At 41.1% G+C, this 19,331-nt stretch overlaps 1 protein-coding gene across 2 annotated transcripts in view; it reads left to right on the forward strand.

Moving 5' to 3' along the window:
* Positions 1-19,331, forward strand: part of PCMT1 (protein-L-isoaspartate (D-aspartate) O-methyltransferase) — a 48,108-nt gene continuing 28,777 nt past the window's right edge. For both annotated transcript variants that reach the window (XM_083176579.1, XM_083176578.1), the window contains exons 1-2: positions 1-292; positions 15,368-15,472. In XM_083176579.1, the coding sequence (XP_083032705.1) occupies positions 16-292; positions 15,368-15,472 (382 nt within the window). In that variant the 5' untranslated portion in view covers positions 1-15. The remainder of the gene's footprint in view (positions 293-15,367; positions 15,473-19,331) is intronic.

The following is a 19,331-nucleotide window of genomic DNA, read 5'->3' on the forward strand; positions in this document are numbered from 1 at the left end:
AGTCTCAGGGAGTCAATGCCCGCGCTGGGCATGACCGGTAACGCGTCGTATGTGACGGCGCTGGGCGTGGTCTCCCGTCTCGGCCCCGAGCCCGTGCGTAGCCCCGCCCTCTCTCCCCCAGGCGGCTCAGCGGATGACGTCACCTGGCTGGAGGTGTTGGGTTTCCTGGGCAAACTGCTGGGCGCAGTCGCCGCGCTGAAAGCAGCAGAGTACCTGCTCCGTGCGCTGTGTGCGGTCATGGCCTGGAAGTCAGGGGGAGCCAACCATGCCGAGCTGGTCGGCAACCTGCGCAGTGAGTGTGCGAACCAGGGCAGGCAGATGGTGGATGTGACAGCACGTATGCAGGCTCAGGAGGCGCACACCGCCGTATCTGGCTGCTGGACGTGCCCAGGGACATGGCTATTATTGCACATTCTTTTTAGAGTTGGTGAATGACTTGTGTGTGATGATCCTGTGTGTGCCGTGTACATGTTGTGCAACACACATGACGGTTGTGTTATTAGGCACACTGTGTGCAATGCACAAACAAGCTGTCACATTTGCTCTGCTATGAAGTATGCATTGCATATCAGAGCAGGTGTGTGTCCCAGTGTACTTCAGCGCTCACTACAAATGTCAAATAATTGCCATAGCAAATTGCACGGTAATGCTGCATGTAAATACATGCTTATCACGTGACTTGTTGGTAAGGGTTAAATATGCATAAAAGCTACACAGTATATAATGTTCATCGCTATGTTCTCTGTGACACTCCTGTTAGTATGAGCCTGCTCTAAGATAATGTAGCGTTTTTCCATGAATGTATGGTTTCATTTATCATCTTGAAATTGCAGATCTATTGAACTAAACAGTGTTGTCAATAGGTCCTGTGATATAACTATTAGCAACTGCTCAGTCAAGATACATGTGGGCACATTATATGAATCTAAGAAATAAGTCAACAATGTACTCATCCCACCTTCATGGCCATGCCCCATTAGTAATAAACTCCTTTTAACTGAGGTTGCCATTACTTACAACACCTACATATTCTGTAATTATTATTATTGGATATGCGTGTGGGTTAACCACTATAAAACTGAATGTGCATCAATGACTCGCATGGAGGTGCCATGTATTGTTAGCTGTATATAGCCATAATCTCACTGTGTGTGTGCACCTTATGACTGAGGTTAGAGTACCTGGTGAAATAAATCACCTAATGTTTAGAACTTGGGCTACATGAGATATAGCTATATAAATATATGGTAAATTCACAAAAGTACAGTTGTATTTCAGTTACATATATTAGGCTAGTGTTCTGAACTTTTGCAATTATTCAAAACTGGGGATAAGTAAAAAAAAAATAGGGTTATTGTACGCATTTAGAATGTCTTCAGCATAACCATCTCTCAAACCTTCATATGTGGTCAAGCTGAATGTTTAGCATTAACAGCACAAAATAATGAGATACTTTTAAACTGGTGCAGTACACTTGGGATTTAAAGCACATTCCATATAAAACCTCTTTCAAATTACATGAATCTTTTCGGTACTCTTTACCTAGAAGGGTGCCCACGATTTTGATCTTGGGCATCGTAAGGGAAAAAAAAATTGCGATTTCCCATAGGGAACAATGTTAAATTTCCCAATTGACCCGATTTTCCATAGGGAACAATGTTAAATGACCCACAAAGGCCAAATAGGCACCCTGAAGTGTGAAATGCCCCCCCCAATTGTTAACGCCACCCCACGATCAACGTCATCCCGAAGCGTGGCGAGCGCAGCAGTACGCGTCCTCCGACCTTTTCATACCCCCACTATCCACGTCGGAGTGGAGTTGAGAATAGAAAGTGTGGCGAGCATACGCATCCCCTCGCGGGCTTCACAGGTGTCCGGGGCTTGCTGCGCTTGCCACGCTTCGGGCTCGGTGGCTCGCTGCGCTCGACACGCTTCGGGTTGACGTTGATCGTGGGGTGGCGTTAACAATTGGGGGGTCCATTTCACACTTCAGGGTGGCTATTTGCCCTCTGTGGGCCTTTTAACATTGTTCCCTATGGGAAATCGCGGTAATCGCGTCGGTCGCATCGCTTGCGATTTTTTTTGGTACATGCGATGCCCGCCCTTCTAGGTAAAGAGTACCATCTTTTCTACTGTGAATTAAACATTTCTGCCTTTTTTTGGGTGTTGGACTGTTCTGTAGTATCAAAACCATAAGTGGGAAAAAAGTAGTAACGCATAGACAATAACACCACTATTTAGATGCTCAGCATAAGAAAGAGATATAATTTATTGGGAAACAAATTCAGTTTATTATTATATTTAATTTATAAGGTGCCACAAATGTTATGCAGTGCTGTACAGAGGGGCATACAATAGAACAGTACAGGGAGACATAACAACATTACAGTAAATAAATATCAAAAATAAGTAAGGGTAGCAAAGAGCACCACAATTAGGGATGGCCATCATTGCCATTGATGGCAATTCTGCAACCGGCCATATTTTTACATATCGATGGTCATCCATTGTGTGCGTTTGGCCTGTGGGCCAATCAAAACATAGGGGGCGGGGTTTCAGGGCTATGCTCCATGTCCCGACACTTTAAAAAAAGTGGAGGGAGGGAAACCATCTGGTTCCCCACCATCAATGGCAAAAACATTTGACATCGGCCATGAACCATCGAAGATTTGGAGTCATCGATGGTCAATGGCCATCCCTAACCACAAAATAGTTTAGATCAGTGGTTCCCAAACTGTGCGCCGTGGCTCCCTGGGGTGCCTCGGGACACTTGCAGGGGTGCCCCAGGTTGGTGGTCCAGGACCAATTCAATTTATTTATGGTTAATTATTTATGGGCAAAACCAGTGCTGGAGGCTGCCAATCATAAAATGTGTACAATCAGAATTAAATCCTGCCCATTAGCACATAACTGACCCTAAGAATCGCATATAAACCCAATCTAATTCATTGTTTTTGGGCCTAGGGGTGCCGCAAAAAAATTCTGATACGCTAGGGTGCCGTGATTCAAAAAAGTTTGGGAACCCCTGGTTTAGATGTATGTGGTGAGGGAGTAGCCAGCATACTACTATGAGCTGGCAGCCGTAGGCAGGAGATGGATATTTACCAGCAGGAAAGTATGCGGGCAAAGATGGTTGCTGAGTAGGGGAGTTTAGTAAGTTAATTGTTGGGCTATGACGACATGAGGGAGGTGGGCCCTGCTCTGAAGAGCTTACAATCTCCTATATCACAATGAAGGCTACATGCACCCCCCCCCCCCCCCAAAAAAAAAAAAAAAAAATATATATATATATATATATATATATATATATATATATATATATAATATACATACCGAGACAGACTTATTAAGCCCGGTGAAGTGATAAAGTGGCTGGTACTTTATCACTGGCCATTCAGCTCTTTCCTGTCATTTTTTTTTAAACTAAGCCTGTAACTTCACAGTTAGGAGCCGATTGAGAAAGTCCCAGTTACTTTATCACTTCACTGTACTTAATAAATCTGCCCCACTGTCACTAAACAGCCTTGTCCCATGGTTTAGTTCTGAGCAGTAGGGTCAAATAACTGTTTAGTAGAGCTCAGCGTTAAGTTAAATTGCAGGTCCCAGTGAACATGGTGTCAAATCCCCTGGACTAAATGATGAGACCACATACAATGTATAAAGTAGGCTTCTAAAGGGTACATTTCCAAGTGTTTAAAAAAAAAAAAAAAAAAAAATGATGGTGTTGCTCATAGCTAGAAACAGATTGGTTGCTATCATTTCTCTTAAGCAGCCCATACACGGTCCGTTTAACGGATCCGTTTGGGACTTAATTAGCACACATCGGATCGGATTCCTAGTGCATGCAGTGTGCATGCACTGCGATCCAATCCGATGTGTACCTAGTATGTACCTAGTGTGCAGCACATACTTTTTGTACCGTACTATGTGATGCGCAGGAGCGCGCATCGCATAGTACAGAACGGAGCCATACACAACGGACCGTGTATTGGCTTCTTAACGTCCTAAAAACATCTGGTTGCTTTGGCCAACAACACTTTTTCATTTTTAGAATCTTTATTACATCTACATACAATTGTATGCATTTTAAGAAAAGAGTTGGCATGGAGGAGGCGACAATAATGATAATTTTAGAGTTAAATATGGGTGGCGTAACAGCTGAAGATATATTTTTGCATAAGACACAGATATAATTTACAATTGAGCTGTACTAAAGTGGGAACTGGGAAATTTGAAGTTCACTAATACCCCTTTTCCAGTAACCTAAATATCCTTGGTTTTTGCACGGGAGCATGCAAAATCCGGGATTGAAGGCAGGTGAAAACGCACCCAGTTGAAATGACCTTGGTCGCGAGACCCGGCATTTCAACCCATGTAGCAAGCCGGGTTGAACACTGGTTCAACCTGGCTCACTGTGCAGTGTAACCCGGGTAGATGCGACCCGGGACCCGTTCACCGCAATGCAATAGCTGGCACTGGGAGATGCTTTAATCTCAGGACCCAACTCTGGTAACATCACCAGCCTGGCATTATGCAGGATGGGGACACTGGTGGAAAAGGGTTCACAACCCGGGTCGCTCCTGGGTTGGAGTCGGGTACAAAATGCTCTGTTCCTGGACTTCCCTGCCAGTGGCAGTTGCAGAGTTGGGGCTGCAGCACAGTCCAATATTTAAAAAGGGGAGCCACACCTAATGCCACTCCAAACATCACTGTCCTGGACTCACTGGCAGTTGATGTGACCCCCCTCTTTGAATTTTGGACTCTGCTGGAGTCCAACCTCTGTAATTGCCACTGGCAGGGAAGTCCAGGAACAGAGCATTTTGTACCTAATGGAATGGGTCATGTTGGAGGGTATGGGTGCGAAAAAGAGGTATAAGCAGGAGTTCCAGGTCTTGATAGGAGCATTTGTATTTGCAAGAGCCAGCTTCATACATCAAAGCACAATCTTCAAAGCAGTGGTAACCCATTCCAGAGACCAGGCCTTTGTAGCTTCAACAAGGATTTGCAGAGACATTTCTTGGCCCATATGAGGGTACTTAGTCTGAAGTGTGTTCAGTATATGGGGAAAACTCACTTTGTTCAGGTTATAGTGGCCTATAGTGACACCATAATCCACTAGGGTACACTCAATCAAGACAGATAACCTTACAGAATAGAGCTGTGATGGGATGTATAGCCTCAAGTATTTCAGGGTGTTTGCTGCACCCTTGTATTTCAGGGTGTTTGCTGGAAGGACAAAGTGTTGCCCCATCCCTCCATAGCATCTTGGAAAAATTGTAAGTTTCCATTTTGCTAGTGTTAATTAATAAAAAAAAAAAAAAGGAAAATCCTATTGAAATCTATAATTCTGATGCAATTGCTACATGTTATGCTGGGTACACACTTACAGATTTATCTGTTCAATCTGGCAGTGTATTGGGAGCATATGAGGCTCAAACATGAACAAACAACAGTAATTCCGATAAATTGGTTAACATTGTTTGATTTATCAAATGAAACTGAACAATCTGTTTTATCCATTTACCAGTGTTTGGGAGCAATTGATTGTAATTTTCTCTCCTACATTTCCAGATTTTGTTCCCACCAGACAGATTTAACAGATAAATCTTTGAATGTGTAGACAGCTAAAGTTGCGGAAATACAGTTGCAGGACACCTGCAAAATGCAAAACCTTCAATTCAACAGGGCCCAGTAATGCTTGATTAAGGGATCAAATGTAATTAATAAATAGGAAGAAATTAGTCATCCCTGTTCAGTAATAATCTGTGGCTAGAAAGGCCAAGTGTTGATCACACTGAATGAGAGAAAGGTCTACAAATTGATATATAACATTTTAAAACTACTGAAAGTTCTAACCAAAGCCTTGATAAGTTTGAACCTTTAACTAATGACAACATTGCCTCTCCTGTTTTCTGACATTATGAGTGGACATCCTTCTCTTGTATTGTCTACGTATTGTTCTGAGTGTTCACATTGACAGGTCACTTGGTGTACACCATAAGCTGCATAACTGTCTGATTATCTGCGCTAGTCCTGGTATAATATCTATTTGGGACATCCTTCTCTTGACAAAATGGGATGCAGTGTTAATATCCCGGCTTTAGGGAATCCTGCCGCTAGAAAACTGATGCTTGAATCTGGACTTGTGTCCACAAGACCGGCACTGGAATTTTAACATCAATGGAGATACTGATGCTGGAATCCCAACTGCTGACATGTCCATGTTAAGGCTTTGGGTGCTAGAAGGCTATGGTTTAGCTGCAGTGAGGGTTAGGTTTTGGCTGTGGGGTGTAATGGCTAGGTATAGGCACTAACTGAAGGATTAGACTGCAGTAAGGGAGGGTTTAGGGGGGAGATAAGTATAGTTACTGGACCCCTGTTGGGATGTTCTCCATTGGGATGCCTGTATTGGTATTTTGACCACTGGCACACCTTCCACTGGTTATCCATATGTATTCTGGTAGAATCGTTTTAAGTTTAAGGGGGGTATGCAATTCCTGTTTGAAATAAATAGTAAATTTTGTACGTATCTGTTTTGCACGACTGTCGCCCTGCAGCAGGACAGCTTTTTACCACGCCTATGCAAAGGGTCATACAGGTGATATGCCTCCTGTCGATATTTGGCCTATGAGGCACGATGTAGGCATTGCTAAGTCGCCTTCCTGCTTCTTCAGCTACTATATAAACGTCTGCACCACGATAAGATAGTTTGGTTGTAGTTAAAACGCAAATTCCTTACAAAAAAACGTTTCCAAATCAGCAGACTGCAAAATGTTGTGATCTCCCTGAGAGTTCTGAGGTAAACAGGATTATGGCGAAAACAAACAACAATGAACCATGGGATAATCGACCCAATCATGGACACAAGACAGAAATGGAAATATTATTACCAGTTATGACATCATACCAGGTGGAGAGAAAAAGAGATTAAGCCAGGTTGGATGCATGATCAGAGCATGCTATCATGAAATGCCAGAAACCACAGGTCTGTGAAGTAAATAAGTGGATATGAACCAGAAATCAGTTGTGGGATGGCAATAAAAGGTGAACTCAGGTAGTGTGGCATTGGTATCTCCTGTCATCTACCAGTTGAAAAGCTTTCGGAAACCATGGCAAAGAAGATTGTGTGTTACACCGCCACCTACCTATTGGTTCAATGATAGGGTGGTGGTCCATGACCATTATGAATTTATCCTCAACCCAGTACTGGAGGCGGAATTGGACATCTTAAGGTGATTAAAAAAACAAAACAATCTTAGGGCCTTCGGGAGCGTTTAGCGCGATCAGTGTAACCATTTAACATTTCTAATCCAATCTTAAGTAGCAGAAATCTGCTTTGGGATCTTTTAGTGGTAAAAGATGCCAACCTAAAACCATCTATCAACATATCCCTTAAAACATTGAGGTTTTCCTCTTTCCATTGAGATTCCTGGAGCAATACATTTTTTTTGCATTTTTATGGACATCCGTCCTTCAACACTCTAAAGATACAAATTAAGGACTTCTTGACATAGAGAGACCCGTGATGACCCATGCCTACATTCACTAGAACTTGACGAAATCAACACACGTATGTTGCAGTCATATGTGTCAGCGAGCACACAACTGATTGTCCTAATGATACAACAAAGATCATGAGAAACTGTACAAAAGAACAACAAATAAGTACAATGTTGTGACAGAACATTTTAGTCCTCTGATGTCATGGACAAAGTGGATGCCACCGGCAGGAATGGAAGGCAGACATGTGGTATTGCGTGTGATGCTCAGTTGCACAGGAAAAACAGTGCAAAATGGAATCAAGAAACACAGAACTAGAGGTGAGGGAACGCTGCGTCTCTTAGCAGCTTGACAGGAAAAAACTTGGAAATGGAGAAGACTATTAGTGAAGAAAACGTTTCTTGAACATTTATCTTATCCACATAATTAAGTATGTGCATAATAATCAGGTGGGGTTTGTGTTGGTCATGTTGGCAGTCTAGCCGAATCCCCCCCCCCAAGAAAAAAAATCTGGTTGCCAGGAAGCAGAATTTGTCGACCTGACGCCCAGGGTTTTTTCAAGCCCGTATGTATGTATGTGTGTGTGTGTGAGATAGATATATAGATAGATAGATAGATATATCTATATCTATCTATCTATATATATATATATATATATATATATATATATATATATATATATATATATATATATATATATATATATATATATATATATATATATATATATCTATATATCTATATATATATATATATATATATATATATATATCTAAAATAATAATGTAACTTCTTTTAGAATAATGTACTTTTTCTGTGTTTGAGCACCATCATGATCCATTGCTTTAAATTTTGTATGTTTGTTAGCTATTTTGTCATTGGTAATATGTTTAATGGAACATTTTGACTCTATATTTGTTTATTTGAGTCTTATCTGTCTAAAGGCCCATACACACTGGGCTCAAAGCCGCCCAGTGTGTACGGGCCGGCGATGAGTGGTAATGCTCCTGCATCATCACCGGGAAAGCCATTCATCTGCTGGTATTACCAGCAGATGAACGGCTTTCCATAGCGCTGTGCTATGCAAAGCAGTCTGCCCTCAGCATCAGGCATGATGCCGCTCAGTATGTATGCACCCCCCCCCCCCCAGCGATGACAGCGATCATAACTGTCTATACACACTGGCCATAATCGCCAAGTGTGTATTATGGACCTTTACCAATGAAATGATTTATATTAATAGACTCTACTAGACAGTTGTTGTTTTTTTTTTCTACATACAGTAAGCCTAAAAGTTTATTAAATAGCTGGAGAATATATTAATCTATTGACATGGATAGTTCAGTGTTACTTAACTTGCCATTTAAGTAGAGTACTTGGTTGCCTGTCTCTGTTCTGTCAGTAGCATTTAATTATGGAATTCTACTTCTCTTTTCTTTCCCTGCAGTTTTGTCAAATGTCACTGATCTCGTCCTCCGTGTGACTGTTTGTCTTTGCATTAGATCATTACTACATTTTAAAGTGGGTTCAGACAGATTTCCTCATCTGAACCTGTCTTAAATAATAATAGTGTGAACCACATTTATACACAGGATGCTAATTCCTCGTTAGTACTCTTTATAGGCTGCAATGGTGAATGTAAATGTTGTGTCAATAGAACACCTTGTTATGAGACATACTATATAAAGGCTTTGATAATCTTGTACACATTCAATATTATTTTTAGTATATAATGGGCATCCTGTGCTGTGTGTGTGTGTGTGTGTGTGTGTGTGGACGTTGTGTTCTCTACAGAGTACGGAAAGAAGGTATCAAAGGTGCCAACCATGTATGCAATGTGTAAACTAAGATTGTGTTTAGACTTTTTTTTTCCTCCAGTCTTAATGGGTCTCCTTTTAAGCTTCAGAGCTAATTAACAGTATGCTTAATTTGTTCCAATTTGAAATGTAACTTAAAGTGTATTATTTTTCAGGCGATTGTGAAGAAAGTCTGATGCAGTTTTAAGCAATGCTGCTATCGCATATCTATAACTGCATAAGTTTCTATAACTGGAACAAATGGCCTTCTGCGTTGTTGCTTTTTATAAAGTTTTTGTACGTGCGCTCAAGTCAATGAAATGTTGTCTGACAGGGTCATTCCATGTCAAGTGATCTAATGCAGATTACCTTACCATAAATGTTACACTTATTCTTTGCACATTTCATGTAAGTGTCTCAAATGTTAATGTTAAATATTTTTATTTTGATTTACAGTGTGATTTTGTAAATGTTTAAGGGGTATATTTAGTAAAGTGTAATTAGCAATGTTATGTGCACTGCTGTCTTTAGTGAACTTAAAAAAAACAACACATTTCTCCAGCCTAATAGCCTGATGAATATGATATTTAGGTTTTCATATTTAAGCAGTGTTTTCACTGTTCATTGAGCAAACTGCAGCCTGACTTTCAGCCTGAAAATCTTTGCACACCGGAGAAGTGTGTCTGCCAAAACACTACTATATTATATGAATGAATACTGCCATGTATTATGATGCTTAATCTTCAACTTCTTCCATTGCAACAAAATTGAGGAAAGTACATAGCATGCATACATACAGTCTCACTGCATGTCTATCTCTAAACGACACAAAAAGGATAGGTATATCTCTGCTCTGGTTGAGATAATGGGGGGTATTCAATCCCTGCCACTACTTCCGACGGGGGAAATAGTGGCGGGCGCCTATTCAATGCTGTCTTGCCTGACGGCATTGAGGAGGCAGATCATCAGAACGAGCCCGACTTTGAGGCCCGTTTTGTTGATTACGGCCGCGAATTGTCACGATCACGGATTAATCTCGACAATCCATGGCCGTTTACGTGGACACGCCCCCTTTTTGCCGATCACCAAGCAGGACATTGAGTCCCGTCTGGCGAAATGCTGTCGAGCAAAACCAAAACGGGCCAGGGTCATGGCTGTCGGGACGGATGGACAGTTGTGACACCAGATTGAATATCCCCCTATGGATTGTAATACTTGCCATCAATATATGTTAGGAGGCATTGTGGTATTAACAAAATTCTGTTCCTAAGTAGGGGCATTTCATACAAAGCCCTGTGGTATTAACAGCATTTCATGCAGCCTACGTCTTGTATATTATATCTCTCACCCTCATTGCAGACTCATGGTCTTCCTGCTCTGGGCAGCCCTGCAGTGGGTGATTATAACAGGACACCCCGGCGAGTTTATACAATATAGCACACTGGCCTTGCATAGCACCCTCTGTGTCCCCTGACACTCTCCCCTTTATTCATTGCCCAGGCTGTTGGGGGCAGCAGAAGTGTAGGGACCCATTCAAACCCTATTAACTAATTCTGTTTGTTACAAACCATGTGATTCCATGCAAAGTTGTTATTGATAGCGGTCTTAAAGGGGCAATTCTCTATCTGTATTCACCTTACCTATAATTTTGGCTTAGAGTTGTTTACTTAAACACTACAGTGTTTTATATGTACGTTTTTTCACCAGTCCAATTTCACATGTGGACAAGTGTCTCCTTATCTAGTGGAATTAGTTGTATGTTCTTTATTTGTTTGATACATTCTTCTCTCCTCTCATGGCGCACATATATACATCCACCAACCCTGAGTGCAATTGGGGAGGATTAATATATTTGTTATCTTTTTTTGACAAATACCTTTTGTATTCACATTCTGGTTGTACTAAATCCCAAATGTAATTCCATCACCCATAGGTTATCACTATTTTTCATACACTGTAAAATCAAAGGGAGTCAAACATTCACTCCCAAGTCATTTTGATGTTTAAGGTTTTTTTCTTTTTCTTTTTTAAATAACTTTTTTATTAAAGCACTGCAATGCAAATAGACATGTACAATTGTTTTACAATAGTACAATAAAGTAACTAAATGGAAAATCAGCGATAACAATGAGGTATGAATATTATATAGTATACATAGTAATACTGTTATATACATATACCTATGTATACTTAATATTTTCAGTTATTTAGTAAATTCTTCAGAACTGTACCTATAAAAGGTTGAGATATGCTTCATTGCATATCAGGGGCCACAGAATTATATTTATCTCACTGGTGCATGTTAACCAATAGGATCCATGGTAAGTTTCCAGAGCTTTGGTTTACCCACATACTGGCAGCAATTATCAGGGCAGTTGTCATGGATTTCTGGGTATGCAGTCCCTGGGTGGACAATGTCTAGGTCAACAGTTACTTGGTCGACAGTGACTAGATCGACACCTGAAAATGGTCGGCATATCATAGGTCAGCATTTACAGAAGGTGGACACAAGCTTAAGGTCGACATGGACATCGTTGACGTTAAAAAGGTTGAAATGAGTATATCACTTTTTTGGTGTAGACCGAGTTGGTTCATACTTTACCATTCAAGTGGGCATAGAGTAATATAATAGTGTGACGAGCGCAGCGAGGTTCTGTGCCCTAAGCATGGGGGCGGACGTAGCACACTTATCCGGTATCCACGTCAACATAGACACAAAAGTACAAGAAACTTGTCGACCATGTTCATGGCTACTTTCTGTCAATGCTGACCTAGTGACTCCACCTAGACATTGTCGATCCACTATACTATAATCGATTTCTGTTCAGGGCTCCTACGGATTAAACAGAAATTGAGGTTCTGCCTGTGGGCTGCCCCGGGCTATAATTGAATAGCGCTGGCAGATTAAATAACTGCTGCTTACTGAATTCAGCCAATTGTCCAGCAACTTTTGAAAACACTTTTTTTTTTCTTTGTTGGAGCATATTCTTATCAACACTAGTCAGATCAAATATCACAGTCCTGTATCCTTCTTATTGTAATGTATGATACACCCTTATAGCATCTATATATATGTCTAGTGTGCATGAGTCTCCAATACGATGCCATCTGCTGGCAGAGAGGGAAATTACATCTTTCGCACACATGCACAAACACAGAAGGTAGCAGACTAGCTTTCGAAGCTTTTGCTTTGAGAGGGCTTACTAGTAGTAGTATAAATGCAGAGAGCATAAAAGTAAATGGTAAAGAAATTTGCATTGGATCACTTGACATGGAATTCTTTCACTCTACTAAATGTCTTATATTCAGTGCTTCTTGAACAGGGCCAGGAAATTATTTTATCTGGTGAAGCCACTTAAGTCCTGCTACTAAGGTCACACCATGTCAGAACTCTCTTACAGAGCAGCACACTCCTTGCATCTTTGTAATGCACTTCTTTAAAACTCCCTTACATCTGAGTCACACTATGGAGTTCTAAGGCAGTTCATAATGGAGCGAACGCACACAACTCAGATGTATTAAGTCGTTTTAAAGGCAGCACGGATCTTAAGCAACCCTACACTTTACACTGCTAAATATTTAGTGATGCATATGAGAATTATTATTGTACCTGTAGAGATATGAAAGTGTTTGATGGCATGTTCTAGTTAATGGTACATGTAACCCATTTTTACTTGCACCTTATACCACTTTTACACCAGAAAGCACCCAGGACTTTTGGACTCCTTTTAAGCCGGCATCCCGAGCTGGCCGATGTCACTTGAGGCGATACCTGAGCTGCCACTGGGAGATTAGAGAATCTCTCAGCGCCGACTTTTCTATTGCAGTGAATGGGTCTCGGGTTGCATCAGCCCGGGTTACCCGTTTACACTGCAAAGTGATCTGGGTTGAACCTGTGTTCAACACTGAGCGTTTGCCGGTTTAAAATCCAACCATTTACACCACCTGGAAACCCAGGATTGTGTCCACTCCCGTGCAAAAATCCAGGTTTGCAGGGCTGTTGTAAAAGGGGTATAATTGATCAATGGTTATGTTTTAATCTAGATTATTATTTATTTGATTTAATCTTTCCTCAAATTCTACTTACTGCAATTCACTCTTGAATTGCAATCTTAGCAATAGCTGGAAAAAAAAAATATTTTGCTTTATGCATGTCAAGCAGTTTAAACAGTGACCCAAGACTGAACATGTTACTCACAGAAGAATGGCATGCATAAATTCAGCTAAAAACACAGACTTTCAGGGAGACGATGGTGAAACTAGAACTTCTATCTACTGTAGTTCATAAAATATTTATGACTAGCCACAATGTTAAGTGTTATCTTTTGATATCTTTTTATAATTGTTAGCATGGCTGTATAAAACTATGTAGAATTAGCTTTCTGTGCAGCTATTTTCCAAATCAAACCCCCTCAGTAAGTGCTTGGCCTAAGTTTTTGAAAGCCTCTGTTATTCCAGCTGCCCACACACAAATGTCAAAACACTCAAATGCTTTTACAGTTTCCTTCTTGGCAATTATATTGTGTACTGTCATATAAGATCTGAAAGAGCAAGCAGTATTCCCAGTTTGTTACCTTTATGAGTTTGTTGTTGTAAAGTGATCACTTAAAGCAGCTCTCTCAGGTATGGATCATGCAAAAGAACCCTAGGGAAATAACCAGTTCAACTTATTTCTTTTTTTTTTCGCTTTGGGTTCCATGGTTTATCTTAAACCGTATCTGAAAACTGGGGCTGTGTGACACAACAAGGAGGGTCTTTAAGAAGCCACAGTCTCCATATGAAAGAGATTGCATCTTCTTATCTTCCAATCCACACATCCTTGCTCAGCCATATCAGAGTTGTACACATACATACCTCTCACTGATATGATTTAGTAGCACAATCTCACTCTCAATCAGAGATTCTTAAATCCGATCATGTGGATGAAATAATGCCAGGAATACATAACACTGGTCCAAGCGGATCAGACTGATGATTGCATAGTTTTTGGCTGTAACCTATAATCAGTAATCATTATTAAGCATTTCCGCCTGGCCATTGGTTGGCTACATCGAGAAGTGTATGCCCTGCTGTGGCAGACCACACAACATTTCCCCTGTTCCTTCACAGGGTAGGAATGGGGAAATGTATCCTCCCCAGGAAGGAATGCAGAAAAGTTAATGGTGAAGAGACTGAATTTTTGTTTAACATTTTTCTAGGACAGTACTGGCTTGTTGCGCTCTGCCAGGTACCCTTCTTCCATGAGTATTCCATGGGTACATGGTTGTACCACAATCATAAAAGTTTTGTTCTGTTCTTCCTAAGCAAATCCATACATAAAGGTGTATAGGATTCATCCTGCTTTGTGGCATCATTATTTGAAACTAATATGTCACCTAGTTTGTCATGCCAGTTTTTAAATTTACACAGAAAGCATACTATTTTGTGATGTAATAAACATATTTAGAACATGATCCTCTTAGCCCCAATGTATTTTTTGGGGCAATAAAAACATCCAGATATTGCAATTTATGGCTGACTAATTATTGTCGGCTGTTTTTATTGGACGAAAACACATGGGATTGGTGATTCTGGAAGGGTGGGATTATTGTGGGTCCCAATGGCGGGAAGCATAATGCCTGATAACATTAGCCGCGTGTGCCAGCCCCTGACAAAAACATTAGCAGCGGTGAAGCACCACTGCTATTACGGTACCCCCTAGAATGTATCTTTTTTTTCTTTTAATACAAAAATTCTATTATTTATAAAGCCTGCCAAAAATAATAAAATTATAATCCGTATGGGGGAAGGACGCAGCACTCAGAATGTTCCACAAAAATAGCACATTTATTAAATTACAAGACCTGAATTTCTATTCACCCAAAAGCTACAGCTACTTCCTTTTCTGTATTTTTTTTTCCAATTTGTAGATGTTGATTCATTCAGTTATATTTTGTACCAGTAAATAGAGGGATGTTTTTGGTTATTTGTACAGCTTCCATTCATTTAAATTAGTGAATAAGAAATTCAGCATAATTATTACATTACAAAAAACATTCTAACAAATTTTGTTTTTCTAAAACAATTTTCAGAAAATGGAATTATAAAGTCCGACAAAGTATTTGAAGTGATGCTGGCAACTGATCGCAGACATTATGCAAAATGCAATCCGTATATGGACTCTCCTCAGTCAATAGGTAATGCTGCTATTATTTATTCCTAAAATGTAATTCTTGTGTATTTTCTATTACTGTTCTGTCATTTTAATATTTAACTATTGGTAGCTTATTGTAGATTCTATGTTTTTCAGGTGTTTGAAAGACTTAATATCTTTTTTAACCTCTGCAAATAAAGCAACAATTTATAGAAAGATGAAGTTATCCGTAGTTTAACATGTCAATTGTATAAAGTCAAAGAATGGAAATTGCAAAAAATACAGTATAATGCCACCCATACACGGTGCACTGGTGCTATGCAATGCGTTCTCCCGCATTTCGCGCAGCACATGTGCTGCCTGTACTTTTTTAACTAGATTGCATGGCACCTAGTTCAAAATGCACAGTGCTTTAGCACATCGCATGTATTTTGAACTAGTCACAATGCCATCTAGTTTAAAAAGGCAGAGTGGGCACCTTTTGTTGTGCCATTACAGCTGTAGAAGTAGTAGTATTATTGAATACCACAAATATATAAAGCGAGCTGGTATATGTTACTAGTATTGATGTGGTACAATAAATTCATCATTAATGCTTTTGAAGATTTCCCCACGTGAAAGAAACCCAACCAATCCAAGTATTGAAGTTTAGCAAGTACAGGTCGAATATTCCTTATCCAAATTATTCTGAAAACCAAAAGCATTTGCTAAAAGCATTACTAGGGACATCTGTTACATAACTACTGGAGACATGATACTGTATGTAACTGACACTAAATATGTGTAAGAAAATTATTGCTTGGCATTGAAAGTCAGTGCCTGAGATAGCAGTACACAAATTTTGTTTCATGTTTTGAAACCTTGTTTCATGCACAAATAAAATAAATTTGTGTGTATTTCATGTGTTTGATGTGTTTATACAACATAAATACAAGATACCTCATTGAAATATAAAAATATTCAGAAATGCTGAATAATCCATTTTTCCAAAATTCTTCTGGTCCTTACTCACCCTGTATTCACTTGTGACTTTTAGGAGGAATTTAATTGTTTACGGCTTGTTTTCAAGCAATTCAATAAATGTTTGGGCCTACAGACGGAGCGATGTAGGGGCATTTTCTCAGCGAACTCACTAGATCACTGAGAAAATGCTCCTACATTGCTACATGTAGAGGTCATAGCATGCTGGATATTAATCGGTCAGGGCCAGTGTTCTCACCTGAGAACACTGGCCCTGACAGATCGCTCAGATCACACATCGCTGTGTGCTCAGCGATCTTGCTCAGCGTTCTGAGTGATCTTGCATTGCTCAGCACATCTCCCAGTATGTAGTCCCCTTTAGAAAAGTGCCTGGAGGAGTCAGATCCCTGGGCTTGGTCTCCTTAGGAAACTAGGTTATTCTTGAATTCCTACAGGGACCTGGTGCAGCTCACGTTACTGGTCCGCTGCCAGCATCATACCCCCAGGGGTACAGGCTGCCGGTAAGTGTATGGATTCCCTTAATGCGCAGGTTCTCAGTCGGTCCTCGGGATCCCTCACGGTGCATGTTTTGTAGGTTTCTTCACAGAATCAAGTTAAATAATTAGCTCCACCTGTGGATCTTTTAATATGTGTCTGTGAGTAATGAGTGCACCTGTCGTGTGACTTGGAAAACAGAAACTGTGTGTGGTCCTGAGGATTGAGTTTGAAAACCACTGCTTTAGCTGAACACATTAGGGAATCTGATATTTACCTGGGGAAAGCCTCTAGAGACATTGCAACCTTTGGTTCCCGCATTTTGGCCCCAGCCGTAACTGCACAACTACGCACTGTGGCTCCATTCTTAGTAGCCAGAAGCTGAGATAAAAAATTTAGGTGGAGTCCCTTCCTTACACAGGTGATGACTTATTTGGCCCTGAATGAGCTAGAGTTATCTCCCAGACCGCCGGTGGAAAACCCACCTTTCTACCCTCTTCGGCACCAAATCCTAAAAGACAATTTTTCGTGGCTGTCCTTTCAGGGTTCCCGTAAATACTGAGGGAAAACCCAAGGGTTCTTTCAATATGGACAGGGGACATAGAGACAGGAGATCCTCCTCAGCTGCGATTGTTTTCCATCATCAGGATACCAAGCCTGCTGATAAACAGGTGGCATGACCAGCTTTCTTCCCTCCTGGGGGATCTCAGGGTGGGCGCCCATCTGCTGGATTTCAGGGAACAGTGGAGGCAGGATTGCATGGACACCTGGGTTCAGCAAAAAATATCCACAGGATACCAGTTGGAGTTTCATTGCGACCTTCTCCTTTTTTCACAATGGGTCTCCCAATCTTACCAGAAAAACTAACCATTCTGCAAATTGATAACAGCAGCAGTGATCAGAGGCTCCTACTGCTGAAAGGGGAATAGGCATTTATTCCATTCTTTAGATTTTCTGAAGCCGGATGGCTCAGTGAGACCAATTTTAAATCTCAAGTCTCTAAATCTCTATTTGACCTACCACAAATAAGTGGTAGGTCATTGCAGGTCTAGGACCATTTCTGTGGACATAAAAGATACATACCTGCACGTGCCTGTATGCGAACTGCATCAGATGTTTTTGCGGTTTGCAATCAAGAACTTGCTATATCAGTTCAGGGCCCTTCCGATTGTCTTGCCCTCTGCTCCTCAGGTCTTTATGAAGATCATGGCCATGGTATCCAGATGGCGCCAGGAAGAGGTTACTATAATTCCATACCTAGAAGACTTTCTTCTGAGAGCTTCTTCCAGACAGATGTTGCTTCAAGACATCTTACATACTTATCAATTTCGCCTTCGACACAGCTGGATAATGTCCAAAAGTTATAACTTTTACCATTGCGATGCCTACTGTTCCTGGACTTGCTGCTGGACACGGTGGAACATAGTGATTCTTCCTATAGACAAATTTGATCAAGACCCTATCTTAACAAGTGTTGCTACCCAGCAGGGTGTCGGTGTGCCTCTGCATTCTTCTCCTTGGGAAAATGGTGGCCATATCAGAAGCTTTTCCATACAGAAGTTTTCATTCCAGATGATTTCAGTTGGATCTCCTGGCCCAGTAGACAGGTTCTCCCCTTCAATGCACAGGTTGGTGAAACTGGCACCAGAAACTTGTGTCTTGCTACAATGGTGGTTTAGCTCCACTCACTTGTTGCAGAGTTGAGGGTACGGCATATGGGACTGGACAATATAGACTATGGATGGCAGTTTCAGAGTGTGGAGAGTCATTGTCCTCCTCAATCACTTTTGGAGCCGATGGTCCAGTCAGGAGGCCAGACTCTCCATCCTAGAGCTGTATACTATTTACGAGCTCTAGTTCAAGCAGACCCTCTTCTCAGAGGTCAGGCTGTCCGGATTCAATCGGTTGTGGAGTATGTAAACCACCAAGGAGGGACACGCAGCACGTCCAATCTTGCTTTGGGCGGAGCCTTCATTCCAGGGGTGGAGAATTAGGAGGAAGATTACCTCAGTCATCAGAATCTCCACACAGGGGAATCGGCACTCCATTGTGTATTTTAACAACTGATGTGGAGATGGGGCATTCCACAGATCAATCCAGGCTCAACCACAAACTTCCACTTTATTGCTTCTGCACACAGGATTTAGCGGTGGCAGCAGTGGATTCCTTGTCAATCCCCTGGGATTACAGTCTTGTCTATCGGTTTCCACCATTTCCACTCATCCCAAGGCTACTCAAATGCATCAAAAAGAGAGCCCACTTAAGTGATAATAATGGCTCTGGACTGGCCTTGTAGGCTGTGGTACACGGACCTGCGCCTTCTCCTGGAGGATGAACCATGGTGTCTTTAGGAGGATCTTCTACAATAAGGGCCATTCATTTATCCAGACTTGCCACATGTTCTTTTAACGGCATGGCTATTGAAGCCCAGTTGCTAAGGAGAACAG

This window comes from Crinia signifera, chromosome 3, assembly GCF_055691185.1.
Source record: "Crinia signifera chromosome 3, ASM5569118v1, whole genome shotgun sequence".
In the NCBI taxonomy this organism is placed as follows: domain Eukaryota; kingdom Metazoa; phylum Chordata; class Amphibia; order Anura; family Myobatrachidae; genus Crinia; species Crinia signifera.